Source organism: Micromys minutus, assembly GCF_963924665.1.
Source record: "Micromys minutus genome assembly, chromosome: 3".
NCBI classification, from domain to species: Eukaryota; Metazoa; Chordata; class Mammalia; order Rodentia; family Muridae; genus Micromys; species Micromys minutus.
Window position 1 is genome coordinate 8,079,643 of NC_137972.1, and position 23,464 is coordinate 8,103,106.

Here is a 23,464-nt window from a genome sequence, read left to right on the forward strand (position 1 = left end):
GACCCACGGCATTTCTCTGTTGCCTTCAGATAGATGCAGCATCACAGAAGGAAGCTACACCTCCTATTGGCTCCTCAGATGAAGGTGGGCACAGAGAAGGCAACAGACTTTATAATTAGCAGTCAACAGTGGTCAGTGCATGTGATGTCAAGCTATAGTGAATGGCCCCCACCCCAAATAACCCCTTCAAAACAAACAAAATCCAAAAGGGTAGCTTTCACTCTGAGGCTACCTTGTGACTACTACAGGACTTTGGGACAGGCTTTATCTCTTGATCGTTTTGTCCAGCTCTTGAGGTCTTGACAGAGATGTGGGCAGATAAGGACTGCCATATCTCTTTTTTCTTTTTGGTAGAATAGGGTATTCTAAACCTCAGGCTGATTTCTGACAGAAAATCCAAAGAAGTTTGTGTATGAACTACAATGATGAGGGAATTTTCAAAAATAATGAAGGCTGTAAGTTCGCAGTATAGTTACATGTTGAGGTCAAATAAAGAGGCAGTATTGGTTGAGAAAAGGTTGGGGCGATGTTTGACTCAATAGCCAGTAGAGGGAGCAAAATGAAAAGAAACAGCCTCTAGTGAGGCTGCTGGCTTCTATCACACTACTGTTTAATAGTTCTTGGTTCTTAACAATCTAGTATTTAATGGTTCTTGTTTTTAATAAAATATATTCACAAACTTTGGTAGACAGAGATCACTTTCAATCGGGAACAATTTCCTTGTATCTAAACGTATATATGTTTATAAGAAATACAGAGAGTTTGTTTTGATTAATGTGGAGGAGAATTTTAAATAATAATGAACAATCTTCTAAGTGTTAAATCACACCCTCAAACAAATAGGGCTATCTACTGACAATGGAGTCAGGCCCCAGAGCAAGGATCCCAGCAGTGTTCATGTGCCTGCAATCTCAGAATACCAGAGGCTGGGGCAGGAAGATAGTTACGTCAACACCTTGCTTAAAAGCAAAAACAAACAAAACAAAACAACAGTAACAGTAAAAACAAGCAAAAACCCCAACCCCCCAAAAAACTAAGCCAAAGCAAAGTTATCTATTTTCTTTGATTTGAATAACTGATTTTAAAAACATTACCACATACAGATGATAATGACTAAAATGAACATAGCAAGTATGCTTGCTGTGGTGTATAATTGCTGTGGTGCATGCCTGCTGTGGTGCATGCCTGCTGTGGTGTATGCCTGCTGTGGTACTCTTTGCTCCTTTCGTCCTGTATCTCAGGCTGGCCTCCAACTCTTAGTCTTCTAGGCGCAGCCTCTGGATTGATAGGATTAAGGGCATAGCCTACATGGCTGGCTGACTATTCTACAGTCTTTCTTTGTGTAAACCCATAAATCAATGTATTTTTAACTCTGAAGCAGCTAATTTATATTAAATTTCACAGAAAAGCCAAGTATGGCAGTATGCTTATGTAATCCCAACATGAGGAGGTCAAACAAGAAGGAAGACTGAGCTCCAGGCTGGGCTGTGCTATATATCAAGAGTTAGTTTCAGAGTAAAACAAAAGCCACAAGCAAAATATTTCAGGTCTGCAGTGCAGCCACAGCTGCTTGTGGGACACTCCTGCGTCTGTACTGGGTGTTTGTGTAAGACAGTGGTTTTCAGTCTTCCTGATGCTTCAGTCCTTTAACACAGTTCCTCATGCTGTGGTGACACTTAAGTATAAAATTATTTCATTGCTACTTCACAACTGTAATTCTGCTGTTATGAATTGTAATGTAAATATGACATATAGTCTAGCTGATATGTGACCCCTCAAAGGAGTGACAATCCACATGTTGAGAACTGCTGGGACAGGGTTTAGCACTCTCTACTGAGCTACTTGGACTTTTAAGATAAACAAAACCAAAACTATGTGGTCATATATGCTGTGTAGCCACGGCTGGCCTAACTCAGAGCCATCCCTGTGTACCACTGTGTCTGGTTTCTATTTTGAAGAAAGGGGGAATAACAAATCAAAAATCCAGAGTTAACTAGTAAACTTCCAACGAGCTCCTTTATTTGGACATTTCGGGAAAGGCAGCTACAAAGACATCGACATGTCTATAAAAGTCTACGTTCTTCTCATGCTGAATCTTTGTTACAGAGCAGTTTTGTTTTCTTCTGTAGGCGATGTCTCTGAACATTCACACTTAAAAACTATGTCAGCTTCATGTCTTTCTGGGCAGCAAATAAAGCAAGCATATGATAAGTAAACTTATCACACTCACCGTTCTGCCTTGGAGGCTCTGAGGACTAACAGCCTGTACAGTTATGCCAGCTGGCATGGACCTTCTGTCAGGTACATAGACATGCTAGGAAAGAGAGAACACACTCAGTGCTGAGCTTTCTTTTGGGGTGTGTGTGTGTCAATATTATTGACGAATAGTCTTAAATTCACATTATGAAATACTAATTAAAATTGTCATTAGTTTTTATGAAATACTAACATTCTTTACTTGACTAAAATATATATATATGCTAATGAACAGAGTAATTCTCAGCAGCATGCAAACTCCCTTGTTCTCAGGACACGTGTGTGTGTGTGTGTGTGTGTGTGTGTGTGTGTGTGTGTGTATGTGTATGCTGTTGTTTTGTGTTTCTGAGAGAAGGTCTCACATTTAGCTCAGGCTGGCCTCACACATATCTCCTTATCTACTGGTTTCCACTACCTAAGTGCTAAAATTACAAGCACAATCTGTTATACCTGGGCCCAAATAAACACATTTTATATTTACTACCACTATTTATATATAAGGTGTGCACGCACAGCACATAGTGGAGGTCAGAGGATGACTCTGGGGCACTAGTTCTGTCCTCCCACCTTTAGGTGGGTTCTGGAGATTGACCTCAGGTCACTAGACTGACACAGCCACATCTTTACCTACTGAACCATCCCCCTGGCCTGGCTTCAGAGTCTTTAGAGAAAACTCAGTGCTGGGAGTGGCCTAGGTTGAGAGTTTCATAGACTTTCTATTTGGCTGTTTTTTCATGCCTGCTTTTACAAGGAGTCTGTTATGACAAGTCTTTATGGAAGTATGTTACCAAGCCTGCTGTGGCATCTGTAAGTCGATGAGGGGTATGTACACTGAGCAGCCCATCTGGGTGGGTGTAGATACTCATCTCTGATCTGTAGCTCAGCTCACAATAAAGTGGCATTTTCTGAAAGCTTCCTGGGGCACTAACGTCCTCTACTCTACCACACTTTAACCCTTTGGCTGTGTGTAATCTGGTAATAAAAGTGTTCATCTGCAACGAACGTACTGGCTCAGCAAGTCTTGCACTGTCCTCCAAGTTGAGATGCTTGAGTATAAACTACTGAAAGATCACGTTTGTCAATATCACATCAATCATATCAATCACATCAATATTACATCAATCCTTCAGTCCTGAGGAACCATCAATCTCAGTCTGCAAACCGATGGTTTCCAAGACTATAGTTTTGCCTGAAAAATTCAGGTACCAGGTACGATGTGATTTTTTTTTTTTTTTTAAGTGATAGGTTCCGTGTCGCTTTGGGAGAGGTCTACTAATTAACAAGTCTGAATAATGATTCTTGTCTGTAAGCGCACAATTAACCCTTCCTTCAAAAAACAGCTTTGGTCACTCACTATGTTGCATTGCAGCAATAGAAAAACAGCTAAGGCATGTCCCAAAATTAAGTTAACTCTACGGCTGAGACAGGACCTTTAGGAGTTTGAAGCCAGCTTAGGCAACTTACAGAGATTCTACCTCAAAAGTATGAGAGAGAAAGAGAGAAAGGGAGAGGGAGAGGGAGAGGGAGAGGGAGGGAGGGAGAGGGAGAGGGAGAGGGAAAGGGAGGGAGGGAGAGGGAGGGAGGGAGAGGGAGAGGGAGAGGGAAAGGGAGGGAGGGAGAGGGAGGGAGGGAGAGGGAGAGGGAGAGGGAGGGAGAAAGAGAGAGAGAGAGGGAGGGAGGGGAGAGACAGACAGACAGACTTCACTTGCCTGCATATATGAGGCTTAGATCACAAACATCGCTCTTGTGATTGAGAAGTACTGAAAGCTTAGATTCTACTATGGGATTCTAACAGGATTTTAATTTTTAAGATGAGCTACCTGTTTTAAGGTAACAGCCTTGTTCTCTTGCCTCTAACTTAATATAAAAAGTATATTAAAGAGAAAATACAACAATAAACAATGAGTTAACACCAACAGCATTTACCTTAGGGTGATGAGGCCTGTGCCTACGGTCTATCGTCACATCTCCTCTCTGGATGGGCGAGGACACTTCTGACCTGTATGTCCGCTGAGGGGAGAAGCCCTGGTATGCAGCTGCTGAGCCATGGGAGGGTGACGTAGGGATGGAGTGCACTGTGTGGTCAGGAACCTTCACCATGGCTTTGGGGCTGCTCAGGCGGCTGTGCTGAGGAAGGGCACTCTGCCTGTGGTAAAAGTGGCGCTGCTGCCACTCATACAGCTGCCACATAGTGTCATCCCGCACGGACCGCCGCTTCTCCTCTGCCCCAGGCCCTGTCCTCCCATGAGCAGAAGGGGCTACACCGCAGATACTCTCAGGTCTGCTCTTGCTGTTTCTTGGGAGTGTTCGGTAACCTTCAGGGTAGCGGGCCAGAACGTGGGCTCGGTGGCTTGGCATATTTCTTGGCAATGTTTGATAAGAAATTACTCTACAATTAAAAAGAAGTTGTAAAAATGAAAGTTATTGTAAAATGGAAAGAGATCTGTTTTTTGCAATTTTAAGCAACACTGTATTTCTGGTTTTCCTGTCAAGTAAACACATATCAGGCTTTGTCTTTTAAAAGGACATAGTTTAGAGGCACGTGGAGTGGCATGTGCAAAGCCCTGGGTTTGAACCTCGATACCTAACAAATCCAAAGAGGAAAACGAAGGAAGGAGTATTCAGCCAAAATGTTATATGAAGTGTAAACCATTAAAAAGCAAAAGTTTTAAAAATAAAATGACATCTGGGAATGTACTATGTAAATAGAATCTACAGCAATTATATGTGACTATTATGTCCACAAAATGTATTTGGTTTAATGCAGAAGCAGTTGCTCATTTCAAGTGACAGTAAGAACCGCCTTTAACCCCAGGGCTTAATAAGTACAGGTAAGTGGATCTCTAAGTTTGAGGCCAACCTAGTCTGCAGTGAGACCCTTCCTATCTTAAAAAACAAAACAAAACCCCCAACAACCAACTCCCTGCCCCTCCCCCAAACTGTCCCCAAAACCAAAAAAAAAAAAAAAAATCCAACCCCTAAGATATTTCCCCCAAAGGTAAAATAACTTAAATCTTTAATAAACGGTTAGTTTAGATTGGAGTTTTATAATACTTATAGTTGTTTGATATTTAAGACATCACACATAGTTTTTCTGTTTCAGATACAGTTAGGTTTTTATTTTAAATATGATTATAAAAAATTAATGTTTTAAAATTATAAATATTAATAAAAAATTTAAAAAGAAACTATTCATGAACTAATCTTAAGCCTTCATCTTTAACTGTGCAACTAGTTAGATAGTAAGGCCCTGCCTTAAAAACACACACACACACACACACACACACACCAAAAAAAAAAAAAAAAAAAACAATGAAGCAAAAAAAGTTAAGATTAAATTTTAAGTGCTCATCATAGCCTATCATTCTGTGGTGGGTAATTTGTATCCTAAGACAGTTATTCTAACACAACAAACCAGGATTACGGGAAAGGTAGGTTCCAACAGTGGTTTCCTGCAGGTCTCCAGGGCTCTAACAACGGAACTCTCAGCACAGGCACAAATGGCTTTTCCTGTACACTGCACCTGCTTTCGATACCATCTACTCTGTTAGATGTCTGCAGATGCTGTTCACTAAAAGAAGCAGGTGAAAACTGACCTTCAGGTTACTTTACTAAATTCCTCAAGATATTTTGTGTGTTTATACTTATTTTATGATTACGAGAGGGTTACCCTGCATTTTTTTGTGTACCATTTTCCTGCCTGGTGTAGGTAGAGGTCAGAAGAGGGCATTGGATCCTCTGGCTGTGAACCACCAAGTGGGTACTGGGAACAGAACATAAATCCCGTGGAAGAGCCATCAGTGCTCTTACTCACTGAGGCACCCACTTTACCACTCTTAATAATCTAACACTGTGGCTGATAAACTGGAAGCCAAAGATTTCTTTTTATTTTATGTGTGTGTGTGTGTGTGTGTGTGTCCCCATCTGTGTGCGTGAATGCCATGTGTGTGTGGAGCACATTTAAGGAGGCCAGAAGAATGTGAAATCCACTGCACCTGCAGTTCCATGCAGTTATGAGCCACCCAATATGGGAGCTGGAACTGAACCTCGGTCTTCTGGAAAAGCAGCAAGCACTCTTCACTGCCGAGCCATCTCTGACCCAGACTTGTTACTGGCAGTAATGCAGCACCAGCACCCCAGCAGTGTGATGGCTTACTCACCTGAGTACGCTGGAGGGACGCAGCAGCTCTAAGGGACCTTTTGACATCTGAAGTAGATTCTACTGTGACCTAGTGTAAGGACTGGGTGCACACTTGGCTATGAGGTACACTACAGTTAGTTTCTACTGGTATGTGAAATTCTATTACTGTTCTTCAGTGAGAAGTTCTCATTAAGAGGACCAGACCTTCTCTTTGTTGCTATGGAAATACTGCAGTGCGGAGGGACAGGCAGAGTAGGATCAACTGGGAAGGAAGGCGCGCACACCTGTGATCCCAGTGCTTGGGGGATACAGGCAGTTGGATTTCTGAGTTCAAGGCCAGTGTGATCTGCATAGCAAGTTCCAAGCTATCCAGGTCATCATATCCATATTCTTTAATGTCTGGCATTACAGTGGGAGTTTGTGAATGAAAATGCCTACTTGTAACAATTTCCAGACATTTATATATAAATGAAAAAGTTATACATTCTTTAAAAAAATCTGCTAAAGACATGTATGCTGTGCATGAAATTGTTCATCTATCATAACGAATTAATTGAGACTAAAGACATCAGGGCTGGAGAAATGATTCAGTACTGAATGCTTGCTGGTCTTCTGGTACCCATTAGGCACCTCACATCCACCTCATCTTTAGGTCTCCTGGTCACCCCCACATCCCAACACCCATGGTACTCATACCCACAAATGACATGTGTCCCCACTGTCTAGCAGCCACACGAGTCCTTTAGCCACTGTGCTTCCTTGACTACGAGAGAGCTGATCCCAAAGATGTCACATTACTCATTAATATTCAAACAATTTCTGATCCCTTCAGTCATCTGTCCTGAGTAGTAAAGATCTCCTCCATCATTTTGGTTCCTCTTTCAGGTTCTTGCAATGCCCTAAGCGCTAGTCCCCACCTCCAAGCTAATCATCAGGCGACGAACTCTGGGAGTGGAGTGAGAGGACAGTGACCAGACTGGAGTTGAATTAGCTGTGGCTTTCTTTCCTATGGCACACCTTCAACCCCCACCTCCTGCCAGATTTCCCTCCCAACTTCTCTTTGATAAGACAAAAGATAGAAATAAAGGTCAAAAGTGAAGAGCTGGCAGCCCCACACTCATGTATTCAGGAGGTATGGCAGCCAGGGAAAGCCCAGTCTATCCAAGATTCCACTCTGGTGCTTCAAGTCTACCTCAGGGTGTTCCCACGGGAGAGATTAACTCTAAAGCAACTTACCACCATACCTTGCTTTAGAAATGTAAGAAAGTCAAGTATAAATTTAAGAAACGACCACTACAGAAGTACAGAAAGCTACCATGGAAATGTATCCACATGACAAGAGACATGCACGGCCAGATGAATGCCCCAGGTTCCGAGGGACAGCACTGACGTCCTCTAAGCTCCACTAGCCTGTGAGCTGTCGTGTTCGCTCTAACTGCCTAGTGCTCGTGTGTTATTAACACGCGTGTTCCCATCAGTGTGGTTAATGCTTACAAGTTGGAAAGGTTCTTCTGCCCTCTTTGAAACTTTGGGGGACTTTTAATGGGAAAAAAAAAGAGTTATTAACAAATTAATTTGTCTCATACATGTTCTAGCCTTAGAAGACACGTTTTTTAGAAGTACAATTTACTCCCGAGATTTCTGTCCTAAAGAAATTTAAATTAAGCCAAGTGTGATTTACTGTGAAGAAAAGCTTAAGAGGCAAGCACAGTGAACCCATTCAGCGGCAGCTGCCTGTCATCAGCACTGCGGGACAATCGGGGCTCCTCTACTCACAAAGGCACTCTGCAGCTCTGTTCAGAGGCACGGGGACCTATAAACCACCCCTGCTTCCTACTAGGGTCTCAGTAATTAAAGAAAGCCTTTCATAAAGAAAGAAAAAAAAAGTCAGGGCTGAAGAGACGGCTCAGTGGTTAAGAGCCCTGGCTGCTCTCCCAGAGGTCCTGAGTTCAATTCCCAGCAACCACTTGGTGGCTCACAACCATCTGTAATGGAATTCGACACTCTCTTCTGGTGTGCCTTAAGACAATGACAATGTACAGTGTACTTACATTAAACAAATAAATAAATCTTAAAAAAATCAGTTATTTCATGAATTACGATGCTTCTTTCACCAGTAAAAGTCTATAAAAGTTTTTTGGGGAGGTTATTTAGAACGGTACATGCACCTTTTCAAAGATTCAAAGTGGTCTTGAGCCATTTGTAAAGAATGTGACACTTCAAATACTCGGGACCTGAGGAGAAGAATTCGGACTAAGCAACCTAACCAGCCTTCCTTCAGGAAAGAGGAAAAGAAGAAAAGGCCAGAAAGCCCTTCAGGGTCCGTTCCCACTCACTGATACTTCACAAATAAAAACATACATTCCAGATGCCTGCTACCTTCTCTACACTTTTAAACTAAAGAAAGAAATGTTTTATTTGAGGAAATGAATTTTCTTTGCAGTAAGATTTAAATCGAGAGGAAGCAACTTGGCAACCTTCCAGTCTGAATTATTTCCTGAATGTGACCTTTAATCCAAACCCATTTGTCCTCAGAACTACTTCCTGTTTTCCTGTGTAATCAAACCACACTAATCTGTTTTCCTACCCACAGACTGTCCAATAGTCAATTCTATATTCTCACCCAGTCAGTAAGGAATTTGCTTGCCTATGAATGTGGTCAATATAAAGGTGACATGTAGTAGCTCAAAGTTTCTTTAATGTGTAATTCCCTGATAACTTAATAGTTTGAGCATTTAGTCATACGTTTTCCCTCTAAAAAAACTGGCAACAATCAGAGTGTATGACATACCCTAGAACAAGCATAAACCATGGAAATGCTACCTCAAACTAATCAAGGTGTGTGTGTTACTGCATGGAACTTGCAATTCTGACACCACCTTGGAGGCCAGGCACAGAGAGGTGCAGTCTTTAATCTCAACAATAACAAGGCAGAGGCAGGTGTGTTTGTCTGTGCGCGCGCACGCGCGCGTGTGCATGGCAACCTAGGAGTTCTTGGCCAGACCACTCAGAACCACTCAAGTACTTAATTCCTTACTACAACTCAATCACTACGTTGTACAAAAGTCTCGCCTCCAGCTTACCAAGGCATTAGAGCTGAAGACACCCTTCTGATACTGCAGCCAGCATTGTACCTGAGCAGAGCTGGAAAGCATTCCCACATCTCACAAGTTTCAACAGTGAAGAAATATCATTCAAGTCATGATCTCTGCTGTTACTATCAAGTTACAGTAACAGTTACATTACATAGAAAAGATCTGCATGAAAATCACTACACACTTATACATGGACAATATATCAATATAGAGCATGTAAATTCCATTTAAAATAAAACATACTTTCTCTAAGAACTCATGTTTTAAGAAAAAATTAGACAGCGGTGGTGCATGCCTTTAATCCCAGCATGCAGGAAGAAGATGGATCTCTGAGTCTATAGAGAGAGTTCCAGGACAGTCAGAGTTACACAGAGAAACCCTGTCTCAACCATCCCTCCCTGCCTGGAAAATAAAATTACAATGGTTTTTATGAATGTGAACAAAAATACTTGTGGAAATGCAGAAGCCGTTGTGAGGCTGGGATCACACCCACGTCGTGTGCATGTACCAGGCAAGTGCTCTGCCGCTGCACTGTGTCCCTAGCTGGGACACCTACTGAAAACGTTTTATTTACTGTTTCACTGTTTTCTTTTTTTAAAAAAGATTTATTTATTTATAATATATAACTACACTGTAGCTGTTTCAGACACACCAGAAGAGGGCATCGGATTCCATTACAGATGGTTGTGAGCCACCATGTGGTTGCTGGGATTTGAGCTCAGGGCCTCTGGAAGATCAGTCAATGCCCTTAGCTGCTGAGCCATCTCTCCAGCCCTGTTTTAGTGTTTTCAAATGGGTGTGACTAGGTAGCTCTGCCTGGCCTACTACTAAGAAATAACCCTAGCTGGCATCACACTCAGAGCCATTGGTCTCAGCCTCCAGAATGCTGAGATTTCCTGGCTTGTACTTTGTGTTTTGAGGGGCTGTAGAGCTATGTGCTTGAGAGCACCAGGTGCTCTTGTAGAGAACCAAGGCTCCGTTCTTAGCACCCACAGGACCACAGAGGGAATCACAGACATCCTCTTCTGGTCTCTTGTAGGTACCAGGATGTTCACAAAGTACAAAAATACATACCAGTAAAACATTCACCTCGCAGGGGATGAATGTGGCAAGGCACAACTTTACTCTAGCACTTGTAACAGAGACAGATGTGAGTTTGAGGCTAACTTGGTCTACATATCATGTTCTGGACCAGCCAGGGATATGTAGTAAAACTGTCTCAAAACACAGTTTTGAAATGAACCTACTCTCAGCATATATTCCTGATAATCTTTGCAAACTCTGTCATTTCTTATTTCTCAAATGCTTGTTCTCTTAGGTCCCCTCTTTTATTAAAATGAAGATAGGGTCTCACTATGTAGCTGGCCTCTAACTCTCAGTCTTCTGGCTCAACCACAAGAATGTCAGGATCAGAGAGAGGCGTGGATCATCACATCTGGCACTTGCAGGTTTTTCTCTAGAACACTCCTTTGTTCCAGTCTCCCGTGGGGTGAAATGTACTCACTTTTACACTTTAACCACTTTGGATACACCACGCTCAAGGGTAGACTGCCCTCTGAAGATGTAGGCTCACAGGGACAGGGCCATACCCTCTCCTCTCCACACTTCAGATGTGAACTTTCTCTAAATCTTTAGGTTACAGTCTAATATTTATAGCTCTTTCTTCCTTTCCCCTTTTTTTGTAGTGCTAGGAATCAAACCTCAGGCATTCAAGGCACACTGTGATCCTACAGTGATCTCTTGGTTTTGTTTTGAAACGTTTCCCTGTGTAGCTCTGGCTGGCCTTGAACTCCTAATCCCCTGCCTCTATTCCCACATCCTGTAGTTACAGGTGTGTGGTTCCCAAGTTTGTTGTCTACAGAGACCCTTCAGTCCACAGGGATGCAGAAACTGCTAATGGATTAAGGCTAGAGTCAAATACCATTGGTTCATCACAGTTCTGAATTCTAGGAGGAGAGGAGAGGGGTAAAAGCAGAAGGGTGGAGGCCTCCTTTCTTCCTAAAGCTCATCTCTCCCCCAGCTCCTGCCTAACATTTGTTCTGGGCCAGGAAAGATGGCTCTTCACCAAAGCTAGGGTATCTACAGAAAACAAGAGACAGAAAACACACCTGATCACCATGAGCAACCTACTCCACATTATCAGAGAAAGAAGGCTAGTGATATTAGGTACTTACCCTCTGGGCTCTTCTTCAAGGCCCCGTCCTTTCTGGACTTTAATCCATTGTTCCAGCTGCTGCATTGAATTCGTTCTCTGAATGACTCGATCAGCCTCTGTGGCTAGGGGTCCTGTGATTGGGTGACTCCCACCTCGGACATCTGCCAGGCTGACATTCACTGCTTTGCCGTCAGTACTATTCACATTGATGGGTCTGTAGTGCACATTCTGAGGAAGGCAGGCTGGTCCACTTTCATACTCTGATGATGGCAGGGAGTTCAACTTTACACTGTTAATTTTTGTTAACGGTCTATCTTGCCCATCCTTCTGAAATCCATATCTTTCAGCTTCTAAGGCCCTTTTTTCTTCAATTTTGCTTATTTCCTTATTTTTCTGATTGTTCTGGACCTCAGGTCTAATGAGAACTCTGTGGTTGGGAATGTTATTGGTTTCTTTAGCTGATGCACTTTCAGTTGTAATCTTGTCCACTCTGAAAGCAGAGGAGAAAAGCACAGTAGGTAGATGGAACAGGTGTCTATCATACTTAAGCTCACAACTTAGGACAATAACTTTCATGAGAACAAGCAACAAAGTAACAGTCGGAGAGCACAAGCTGCCTCGGAGCCTCAGAACTGTAGCATTATCATGCAGGCTAGTGCTAGAATGCAGGAAAACACTGGCAGGCAAAAGCCATTGAGACAAAAGCAATGTCCTTCTGTCTGCTAAAATCTGCAAACACAGTAAATGCTGTTTCATACCATTAATGGTTAAGCCTCAGCCAGTGATCGAAATAACAATGTGGCTCTTAGTCATGAAGGTCAGCTCATCATGAGACAATCTTGAGTCTGGCTGAGGAAGCTGGGGCAGCAGGAAATTACAGTCTGATGCCACCAAAGAGCTGACCTGAATGACTAACTCTTGCTTGCATGCAAGAGGTCCTGTGTGTGGAGTGATGTCACCATGTAGCCCAGGTTGGCCTTAAACTGCAAAGAATCCTCTGCCTCTGCAGTGCTCTAGTTGCTGACATTACAGGCATGAGACACCACACTCAGCACAGTTTGGGAGCTCTCAGGGCCAAGCTGCTCATGCGGAGTGGACACTTTTTTTCCTTTCTTTTCCTCTTTTTTTTTTTTTTTTAAAATATGGTTTCACTATGTGGGATGGAACTCAGACATTTGTCGGTTTCTGCCTGGGATTAAAGGCATGTACCACCAAGTCCAGTCTCAATGGGCAGCTTTACTTAGCAGCTGCATCTTTGGTAAATAGAGTACCTTTAGCAATGTCAGAGGATGGTCAAGAGAAGCAAATGAGAACTGCATGGCCGACAGTGGCTTTACTGTTGGTCAACTGTGTTTCTGGACGGCCTGAGTTCACTGCTCAGTTGCTAGTGCTTTCTGATGAGAAGCTGCATTTTTGAGCCAATCATATCTAGGATTTTATAAAATCAAGCTGAGTGTCTGAACCCACATGAACTTGTCAAGATCACTCCATTCATCAGATACTCACAGAATCAGTCTCCCAAGAGAGATACTGTTAAGTTCTGTGATGTGTGGAAAACATATATATCACATGCATGTAGCCACACTCAAAGGCAAGTAAAGAAATGTAGCTTCTATAGAAACTCTGGAATTGGGCTCTGGCAGGAGTGGAAGATAAGCGCCCTCTCTGAGTGAAGTCACACAATGCAGAGATATAAGTCACACTGCTGGATCACACACAACAGCAGACACGGGTGGGGTGTTCACAATGACAGCCTGTGGGGGATTATTCTCCTCTGAGGAAACCACTAGGAAACTGACACCACAAGTTCAATGAGGTCTGCAGGAAGGGGTTGTTTACTAAGTCCAGTAAACTACAGCTATGGTTTTAGACTATTTGCAATGCTCTCGCCAAATATTTGTTAATGAAAAAACATAACCATGTAACAACACTTTTAAAAGGAACAAAACTGACTCAGAAAACCATGAGCACATAAACTACAAGAAATTCATCTGATTTAAGAAAGTGATGCTTAGGTCATGACAGCAAAGATGTTGGAAACTAGCAGGACCACTAGGAAAAATGGTAGGTTCTTCAATATCAAGAGACAGAACTTCTACCTCAAGACTGGTGTGAACATACACACCTGTAACCCCAGTGAAGCAGGGTCAGGAGTTCAGTCTACACTGAGTTTGAAGCCAGCCTGGGCTATATGAGATTCTGACAAAAACCAAACCAAACCAAAACAACCATCCAACAAATAAAAACATATACTAAAGCAAAAGAGGAGAAAAAAAAAGAATTATGATTTAGCAATCCCATCACCGGGACGCTTAGGATGCTGAGGAGATTCCTACACCCATGTTCTTATTATAGCATAATAGACAATCTTCAGGAAAGTCAAGATATATGATGTATTCATCAATGGATGGATAAAGAATCTGTAACACACGCGCGTGTGCACACACACACACACACACACACACACTGCAGTTATATGAATATACCAGAGATCATTATGTTAGTGAAATAAGTCTAATCCAGAAATACCATATCCTCTCATTTACATGCAGTATTGAGAATATTGACTTCCAAAAAACAGAACAGAGAAGTAGTTTCCAGAGGCAGGGAAGGGGTGGGGAGGAGTGTGCAGAGAGAGGATAATTAGTACAGCTGAGGAGAAGACATTTCTTCATCGTAACAGCACTGTAATGCAACTATGGTTGATAATGATTTTTCAGATAACTAGTATAGCTTTAATGCCCCCAGCACAAAGAAATGATTGAAGTCTGAGATGGTAGCTATGCTGATTACCCCAATTGGATCACCGCACACTGTACACATGTGAAATATTCCACGTATAATTACTTTATGTATAGGAATATGTGAAATTACTGTATGTCAAGTGACAATAAAAAAATTAGATTGGAGGTATAGCTTAGTCACAGAGATGGGTATGTGCTAGCATGAGAGATCATGGGCTGGATGCCTAGAAAACAGAGAGAGAGAGAGAGAAAGAGGGAGGGAGGGAAGGAGGGAGAGAGACAGAGACAGAGGGAGAAACACCAAAGAAACTAGAGTGAGAGTTCATTGGTTCAGAGGTCTTTTGGGTCTTGCAGAGGACCCAGGCTCAATACCCAGCACCCACATGGAAGCTCATAACTGTGTAATTCTAGTTCCAGGATGATCTGATGCCTTCTCTGGCATCTACAAGCACCAGGGACATACATAGCACACAGACACAAATGCAAGTAAACACCCACAATCTCCAGCTGAAGAAGATGGCTCAGTGGTTAAGAGCACTGACTGCTCTTCCAGAGGTCCTGAGTTCAATTCCCAGCAACCACATGGTGGCTCACAACCATCTGTAATAATCTGATGCCCTCTTCTGGTGTTTCTGAAGACAGCTACAGTGTACTCATAAAATAAATAAACCTTTAAAAAAAAACCAAAAAACACCCACAATCTCTTTAAAAGTCAGAAAACGCAATGAGGCCATACAAGATGAAACCATGTGCCCAGAGATGAAAATTATTCAGAGAAAGCGTATTAGAACCACATTTAAAAATGTCAGCAATCATCTATGTACCAGGGCACTAAAGCATTGCAGTTTCCTAGTGCAACCCTTTGTGAATTTCCAAGAGCTGAGCTCTTAAAGCCAGGCTTGAGTGAGTGTGGACTGACATGAGCCGGCCATGCCACTGACCAAGGCGGACTCTTAGTGAGTGACTCTTGACAGCATGTGCAAGCAGGCATGTTTATGAAAGACTGACCAATGTGTGCAAAAACTAGCACATGCAACTCCTTTCTTGCAGATGTTTACAGCCTGAGACCTCTTACTGGGACTGTCTCTTCCCCTGTACATAATAAACAAGCTAAGGTTCTAGGTTGATTCAGAAATTGGTGACACTCTGGACCCTGGCTTTCCTGTATGTGTCTGTCCTTCATTTCCTAGCTATCGTGGTGGGGTTTCTAGACCCAAGTCTTGCAGGACTTGGTCATGGACTAACACCAGAGTGAGGATGTAGCTTAGTGGTTGTGTATTTAAAGGTGTGTGGCATTAAAAGTATTATTATCAGTGTGTGTATCGGAGTCATATGTGTGCGGAAACACATGTTACTGTCAGAGGACAATCCTGTAGTCATTTCTTTCCCCCATGGGTCTGAAGACTCAATTCAGGCCATCAGTTTTTTGAGACAAATACTTTTACCCGCTTTGAACACTCATGCACCCTGGTCTTCCATGCTGGACTATCTCTCCTCTACCATCCAAGTGCTGGGACCAGATATCCCAAGGACTAGGGCTATGGCTTGGTGGCTTGGCACTTGCCTAGCATACACAAGGCCCCGGCTACGCTCTCCAGCACAGCCACCACCTACAACAGACCTAGAACCTGTTCTATTCCCATGCTTGGAGACCTGGATGAGACTGTGGGTTTGAAAACCAAGAGTATAAACAGAGCTCGCACTGATGGCACAGGCCTTTAACCCTAGCACTCAGGAGGCAGAAGAGGTAGACTTCTGTCTCAAGGTCAGCCTGGTCTATAGAGTGAGTTCCGGGACAGCTAGGGCTGCACAGAGAAACTCTGTCTTGGGGAAGGGGTTGGGGGAGGGGGAAGTGCAAGTACAAGTATCTTATAAAAGCTCAATTCAGTGTTTCAGACAACATGCCCAAAGACTATTGAAATGTGCACTGAAGTAGTATGCTCAAAGCCATGGGCTTGATCTCTAAGTGGGACACACACTAAAAAGATGGGGAAGTCTTTAGATGTGCAAGTTAGCAGTTATACAAAATGTGAACTTAACTATCATTGACTGGAAACTAAATTTGATTACACTATAAACCTTCAAAAGATAGGAATTTTTAAGAAGTGTCTTCCCTAGCACTTGAGAGGGGAAGCAGGTGTAGTTGTATGTTCGAGGCCAGCCTGGTATGCATACTGAGTTCCAGGACAGCAAGGACTACATAAGAGACCCCTCTGCCCTGAATCAAAAGCATTCTCACTCATCCTCTATTTGTAGTTTAAGAAATATATTTTCTCTGATTAGGTCTGTTTCCTTTTGAGATAGAGTTTGTGATGTAGCCCAGGTTGGCTTTGAGCTTGAGACTCTTCTGTGTAGGAATGCTTGGACCGTAAGTGTATGCCTGGGCCAGAGAGAGCTCAGTGGGTAGAGACACTGGGCACCATCACTGGCACCCATGGAGAGAATGGAGAAGAGCTGACTCCTCAAAGCTGCCCTCTTGTCTCCACAGATACTGTAGCATATGTACACACACACACACACACACACACACACACACATGCACACACGTGCAAAATGGTGTGCCAGCAGGCCTACTAATTCTCATTATAATGAGGAATATTGACATGACCTGTTCTCTTCAAGCAGGAAAAAAATGAAACAACTCTAGGATCAGTTGTAGTTAGTACCACAGTATGAAAGGAAAGGCACAACTCATCAAGAAGCAGCTACATTTAGAAATTATTTAAATTTTCTGGAATTATTAATAGTAAAATAATTGGAACTAACCAGAGAATGTTAACAAAAATAAAACTCACCAGAATTTCTTATTGTTTATTTATTTACTTCCCAAATGCCAATAATATAAAAACACAATGAAATTAAATTCTGTGATTTGGGCACTCAAAACAAAACAAAACAAAACCAAGCTCTTCCACGAAGCACATAAATCCATCCAGTTTCAAGGTAATAAAAAGATGTACTTACCGGAAATTAAAGGTAATTCTGTAAGAAGAAAGAACATTCAGTGTGAATGTGAGGATTCTAGAGTCACCCCAGAGCAGTGGGAGTGAGGTGAGGAGAGGAGGGAGGAGGAGTGCAGGTCGTCAGCTGACACAGCACCCAGGCTGGGGCGGAGAGAGAGAGCATGCATGATGGAAGGCATCTGAAGGCAGGACTGAGACCGAGCTGGTACCTTTTCACAGGCTCTGTCTGCACCAGAGCAGCATCTAGCATGGCCTTCATCCACAGCTCCATTTCCTTCCCGGTATCGGTGCAGAAATAATAGGTCCGCATGTTTGGGTGGGCTGCCTGAGTGGAGACAACAGCGTCACTTTCCATGGTCTGCACTTCTGAAAAAGAAAGGGAGAAAGTCCATCCTTTTCTGATCATTACTATAAAGTCTCAATGCAAGTACATTTGTTCTTTCCATAACTTATAGACAGGGCACAACATTAATTATCCTCTTAATGGTTCTTCAACTGCTTATACCTCAAAGGTACAAACCACATGCTCCAAGTACCTCTGTGGGTCTGCCCACTCACTCGGCTCTAACCACTCTGGTTTGGTGCAACCAATAGTCCTCACTCCAAGATAGTATTCCTAGCCAGGCGCGGCACTTGGGAGGCCGAGGCATTAGTCTGAGGCCAGCCTGGATTACTTGGTGAATTCTAGGACATCATGATCCAGAATGGACACCTGGTCTCAGAAGCACAGCACAATGCAAAAGCAAGGGGATGCTTTAGAGCAACACAACAGAAAACTGAAGAGCCACGGCAAGCAACCCCCATGGTGGCAGTCTTTAGTTTTTAAAAGCAGATGTGATTTGTGCCTTTCAGAAATGCCATATAGACACTTATGGATAAATGAGCCCAGTGGCATTTCCTTCTAACTTTTCTTCTCAGGTTTCCAAGTTAACACGCAAACACCTGCAGTTTGTGAGGATGAAAGGACCGGTGTGGTGTTCATTTTATCAGAAAATCCAAAGAAAAACAAAGGCACTGGCAAGCCTGCTGTTGTGGGGAGCAGTACACCTCCAGGGCAGGTAAGGAAAACAGGCTGTGGATGGAGGGCCAGGGATGAGCAGTCTCTGTTTCCTTCTAAAAATCCTGTGGTTTCCCATTAGACACTCAGAGACTTGGCTGAATGAACAAAAGCTGCTACAGCCTAAGAGAGGGGAGGAGAGGGTGCAGCAGGGCTTGGCCAAGCTCTGAACTAGAGCGCTCCATCTGGAATCATAGGTTCCACGCCAAGATGCTGTTATCTGCTTGAGCCCCAATGTCACATAGCTTAACATCTTTAGAACACAGTCCTCAGGCACCCAACCCTTCTCTGTACCGACACCGTTAACCAATCTCCACAGTGATAGCTGTGGAAACAGCCTAGACAAAGTTCAAGTACTCTGCTGTTAAAATGATTATTAGTTCTTGGACTCTTGGAAAAATGGATGGAGAACACTGCCCACATCTGTGGTCAATGGAACGAACTGGGCTGGTGGTGAGAAGATCCCACTCTGAGTTCAGAAAGCACGAGGTTCCTACTTACCACGCCGGTAAGAGCAGACTCAACATCAAGATATGCAGTCATACGGTAGCTCAGAGTTTAGGGGGTACCACAAAGAAAAGTTGAAACAGTGATTACTATTGTTACTCAGGCAAAGGACACACACAACAAATCGAACTAATATACCAAGTGCAGTAGCTACTTTTATTGCTATTTTAACACAGCAGATTTTTAAAAACATTTCTTTAACTTCTCTTTTAGCTTCAAGGTTAATAATAATGCGGCATACTTCTTAGAAAAGTTACACACTAGGGCATCTGAGCACCATGGACTTCACGATCTCTTTGGGGCTATCCTAAAATGTCTGACTGTGTCGCATAATGGAGAGCTTCTCTTCCCATACACTCATTTGACGAACTTTAAAAAACCGAGAACAGGGATCACTGAGACATCTAGCCATAGCCATCCATGTGCTCAGTGCGCCATGCTTCGGAGAACGCGCCAGCATGTGCTTCCTAAAGGGACAGCCTTCTCTGGCATGGCAATAACGTCGATAACCCATATGCTTTATCTTTAAATTTTTTGTATTTTGTGTGTGTGAGTGTTTTGCCTGCATGTACGCCTGCGGCAGAAGAACACACATTAGTGACATTAGATCCTTTGGGACTGGAGTGACAGACAGTTATGAGCCACATGTGGCACTGGAAATTAAACACAGGTTCTCGGGGAGAGCAGTCAGTGCTCTTAACCACTGAGCCATCTCTCCAGCCCCACCAACACACTTTCATTGTACACATTGCTACTAGTTCTTACAATAGTTTATGGGTCAATATCTGCTTTTGAAAGTACTGCATACACATTTTCTTACCTTAAAAGCGTATTTGCGATTGATGTGGTCCTCAGCAGTAAGCATGGCTATCTGAAAACTAGGCAGCAGGATACTTCCCAAAATACCCTCCTCCTTCTCATCTGAAAGAGAAGTTAGTGTTGGTCAGACCCCGTCCTTTGGGAATTTTTGCCACTTGCCCCATGTTCCAACACACTCCATGCTCTACTTGTTCACATTGCTCCCTGTGCTCCTGGACTGGTAGGTTCTATGAGGAGATTAGAGAGGTGGGAGTAGGTGTTCAAGGATGTGCTAAATGTATGTTCACATAACAAGTATCTAACTATGCCATGATGACTGCACAATTTCAGAGCTGTGGAGTGAGCTCTACAATTGTCCTGACCAGATGCTGGGATCCATAGTGAAACCGAGGGCTTGAGTGACAGACCTCCCAAAACAAACACAAACTACACTGAGGAAGAGGACCCAACAGTCATCTTTTTGTAAGCCTTGGCTGTCCTGGAACTCACTCTGTAGATCAGGCTGCCTCAAACTCACAGAGTTTCGCTTGCCTCTGCCTCCCAAGTTCTGGATTAAACCCACACACCACCATTGACTGACTTTATGGTATGTTTTAAACATTTCTGTGGGTGAAAGCACTTGCTGCATGAGCTAAGTTCCAGGACCCAGGAGGTGGAAGGAGAGAAGTGAATCTCATCAGTGTTGGCACATCTGCTGTGAGGTTGTCAGGCCTATCCCCACCTCACACACAGGTCATTAATAAATAAAAACACGCATCTTTCAGAAGCAAAACCATTACAAAGAACTGGCATTCCTTTTGTTATAAATTATTATTATAGAACTTTTATTTTAGAAATAAATTAGGAATAGTAAACATTTTTGTTTCATTTTATACCCCACAAATTGTCAATAAATGTACTGGAAAAGGAGGAATACAGACAACTATTCCCCAAGAGCAGGAAACTCTATGAGGAAATTACACAGCGAGCCTGGCACCAACTAAGACAGACAGCAGCACCGATGCTGGCCAGTGACCAGAGAAAAAATGAAAATGTGTATGTTTGGTAATTTGGATTTAGTAGTACTCCTCAACCACAGTCTCCTGGGCAGTGAACTGATGAGAACAATTCAGAAGGTTAATACACACTCTATCACTTTCGTAGGTCACCACAGAACCTGGCCATACATATTTTGTATAATCCAGAGGTAAATTTAAAATTTGCAAACAGAGAGCAGGCTTCTGAGTAGATTGCAGTACTAGAAGCTGCCTGCATTTGATCCCATTAAGGAAAGTCATCTAAGACAGAACAGGCTACCATAAAAGTTATCTAAGAATAGAAAAAGGAAAAGGAAAAGCTTTGACAATTCACAGGAAAGAAGAAAACTGCCCCAGCTCTAGTCTCATCCAGAAGTAGTGTGTTAGCTCCTCTGAGTGGCCCTGCCGACTTAAGTCTCAAGGTTAGGTTGTGGAATAAGCAGATTCCCAAGGGAGGAAAAAATAACCAAACTACAGGATCTGCACATCACCACTTAGACACAGGAGCAAGTTAGAAAAGCAAGACTATTCCAAGAGATCACAACGGCATACCCGAAACCAAGACAGTGATACAGGTAAATGCTGGATGATTTCAAAGTTAGTAAAATTCATGTATGACTTTAAAGATGCTATAAGAAAGTGAATAAATTCATTCTAGGCCTCAGGGAGGACAGTCGGTGGTACAGATTAAAAAAGTGAGAGACATGTAAGGAAAACCAGGAAGGTAAATGAGACTCCGAGAAAACAAACAAACAGACAATACTGCGAAGTGCCACCCATCTTGGCCAAGCAGGAGAAAGAACCATCAGGAACGAAGGACAAGGAGCTACTACAGTCAAACATCAATACTGAAAACTAAATAAAGGACCATGAGCACATGCCCAAGTACCACAGATACAATCAGGAGGCCGAGCCCGCTTATCAAATGTGTGGTTTCAGACCAGTTCACTGGGATGTCTGCAAGGCCAGTGTTAAAGAGCTTCCCCTGTGCTCCCTTCTACATGTGCACTGGTTTGGGGACTGGGACTGACATGTCCACAGTCTGTTCCATAAGTGCTGTAAGGGGTCAGGTTCGGGCCTTTGCATGTGAGTGTCCAGCTTTCTCAGTTTCATGTACTGAAGGGACAATCGATTTCTCCAGGTTGTCCTCTTAGTGTCCTCACGAAAACTTAACTGACTGTATTTGTTCAGTTTTATTTCTTGGCTAACAATTTTGTTCCAATATTCTGTTTTTATGATAGTACACTGCTATTTTGATTACTATATGTATTTTATTATATATATATATATATATATATATATATATATATATATATTACTATATAAATTTAAATAAAAATGCTTTAGTTAAAAATAAAAAATATTCTATGAGGTAGGAGAAAAAAAAGACAACAACAAAAACATAAAAACAAAAAGCAAACAGAGAGAAACTACAGCAGAAAACTCCGGAACCTAGAGAAAGGGATTTCAAACAAAAGCAGAATGTAGAGTTCCAGATGGACATCACCAGAGAAAAACTTTTCTACGGCATATTAATAGCTAAGATGTTAAGAACACAAAGTAAAGGGAAAGCAACCATACCAACTCTCCTACAAATTCAAGCTTATAAGGAAACATTAGTTTTCTAAGAGCAATCCAAAACACCAGGAAAACACCAGGAAAACACAAAACATATAGTCAAGCCGTGAACATTCTACTATTGTGTGCTACAAAGGTGCCTTTTAAAATGATGCAGAATATGGTGGGTCCAATCAGCCTTACTCCATCCAGCTCCACGAGGACCTGATAACCTCCTCTGACCTCTGTGGGAACAGACATGCACATGATACATGCATGAGCAAGTAAAACCTTCATACCCATAAAATAAAATAACTAAATGCAAAGTAAGAAAATCAAAAATTAATGGAGGAAGGATCTTTCAAAATAAGCATAAGCTAAGATATATCATTCATGACCAGTCAGCCTGCACTAAAGATCTGCGAAGGAATACTATATACAGATGAAGAAAGTCTTAAACCCAAGAACAAAGGAAAGAATACATTTCTTGAGAGGAATAAATGAACAAATAAAAGCTAGGGAGGAATCTATAATAACCATCAGTGACTACCTCCTAGTATGACACGGGAGAAAGAAAAGAACAAGTGGATGGAATGAGACCCCACAGTCTGCTGTCTGCAGACGGAGAGACAAAGGATGGAAGTCAATCTACAAGCAAATGAAGTTAAAAATAAGATGGTACAGCTCCTCTGATACTTGGTAAAGTAGGAGTTCAAATAAAAGTAAAAGAGAAAAAGAAAGCTTACTATGTAGAACCAAGACATAACAGGGCTGGAGAGAGGCTCAGTAGTGAAGAGCACTTGCTATGCTTAGAGAGGGATCTGATGCCCTCTTCTGCATTCCTTGGGCACCAGGCCCACATCTGGTATACATGAAGGCAAACCTTCATATACATAAAAGTCTGTACATATTTAAAAAATTCAACCAAAAATATATATGTATCAAATGTTGGGACTGCGAATGCTGACAAGCATAAAAGGTCCCAGCACAGTGACAATAGGTGATTACTGTCATGCTCCAATCAATATACTCAGCTCATATTTTGTGATTCATACATGCAAAGAAAAGCCATAAATTCTTAATAACAAGTTGGCAATCTATTCCCTCCCCTAATCTTGTTCAAGCCACCAGTGGGTGCTGGGAATTGAACCCAG

General features: G+C 42.5%; 1 protein-coding gene across 11 annotated transcripts in view; it reads right to left on the reverse strand.

Annotated features, from left to right (window-relative positions):
• Window positions 1-23,464, reverse strand: part of PLEKHA5 (pleckstrin homology domain containing A5) — a 169,094-nt gene that overhangs the window by 42,082 nt on the left and 103,548 nt on the right. For 9 of the 11 annotated variants that reach the window (XM_080913971.1, XM_080913974.1, XM_080913973.1 and 6 more), the window contains 6 exons: window positions 19,739-19,839; window positions 17,564-17,679; window positions 17,356-17,373; window positions 11,667-12,137; window positions 4,183-4,645; window positions 2,231-2,314 (listed from right to left, as the gene is read on the reverse strand). In XM_080913971.1, coding sequence (XP_080770097.1) covers window positions 2,231-2,314; window positions 4,183-4,645; window positions 11,667-12,137; window positions 17,356-17,373; window positions 17,564-17,679; window positions 19,739-19,839 — 1,253 coding nt within the window. The remainder of the gene's footprint in view (window positions 1-2,230; window positions 2,315-4,182; window positions 4,646-11,666; window positions 12,138-17,355; window positions 17,374-17,563; window positions 17,680-19,738; window positions 19,840-23,464) is intronic. The other 2 variants (XM_080913972.1, XM_080913970.1) reach the window with 1 other exon arrangement.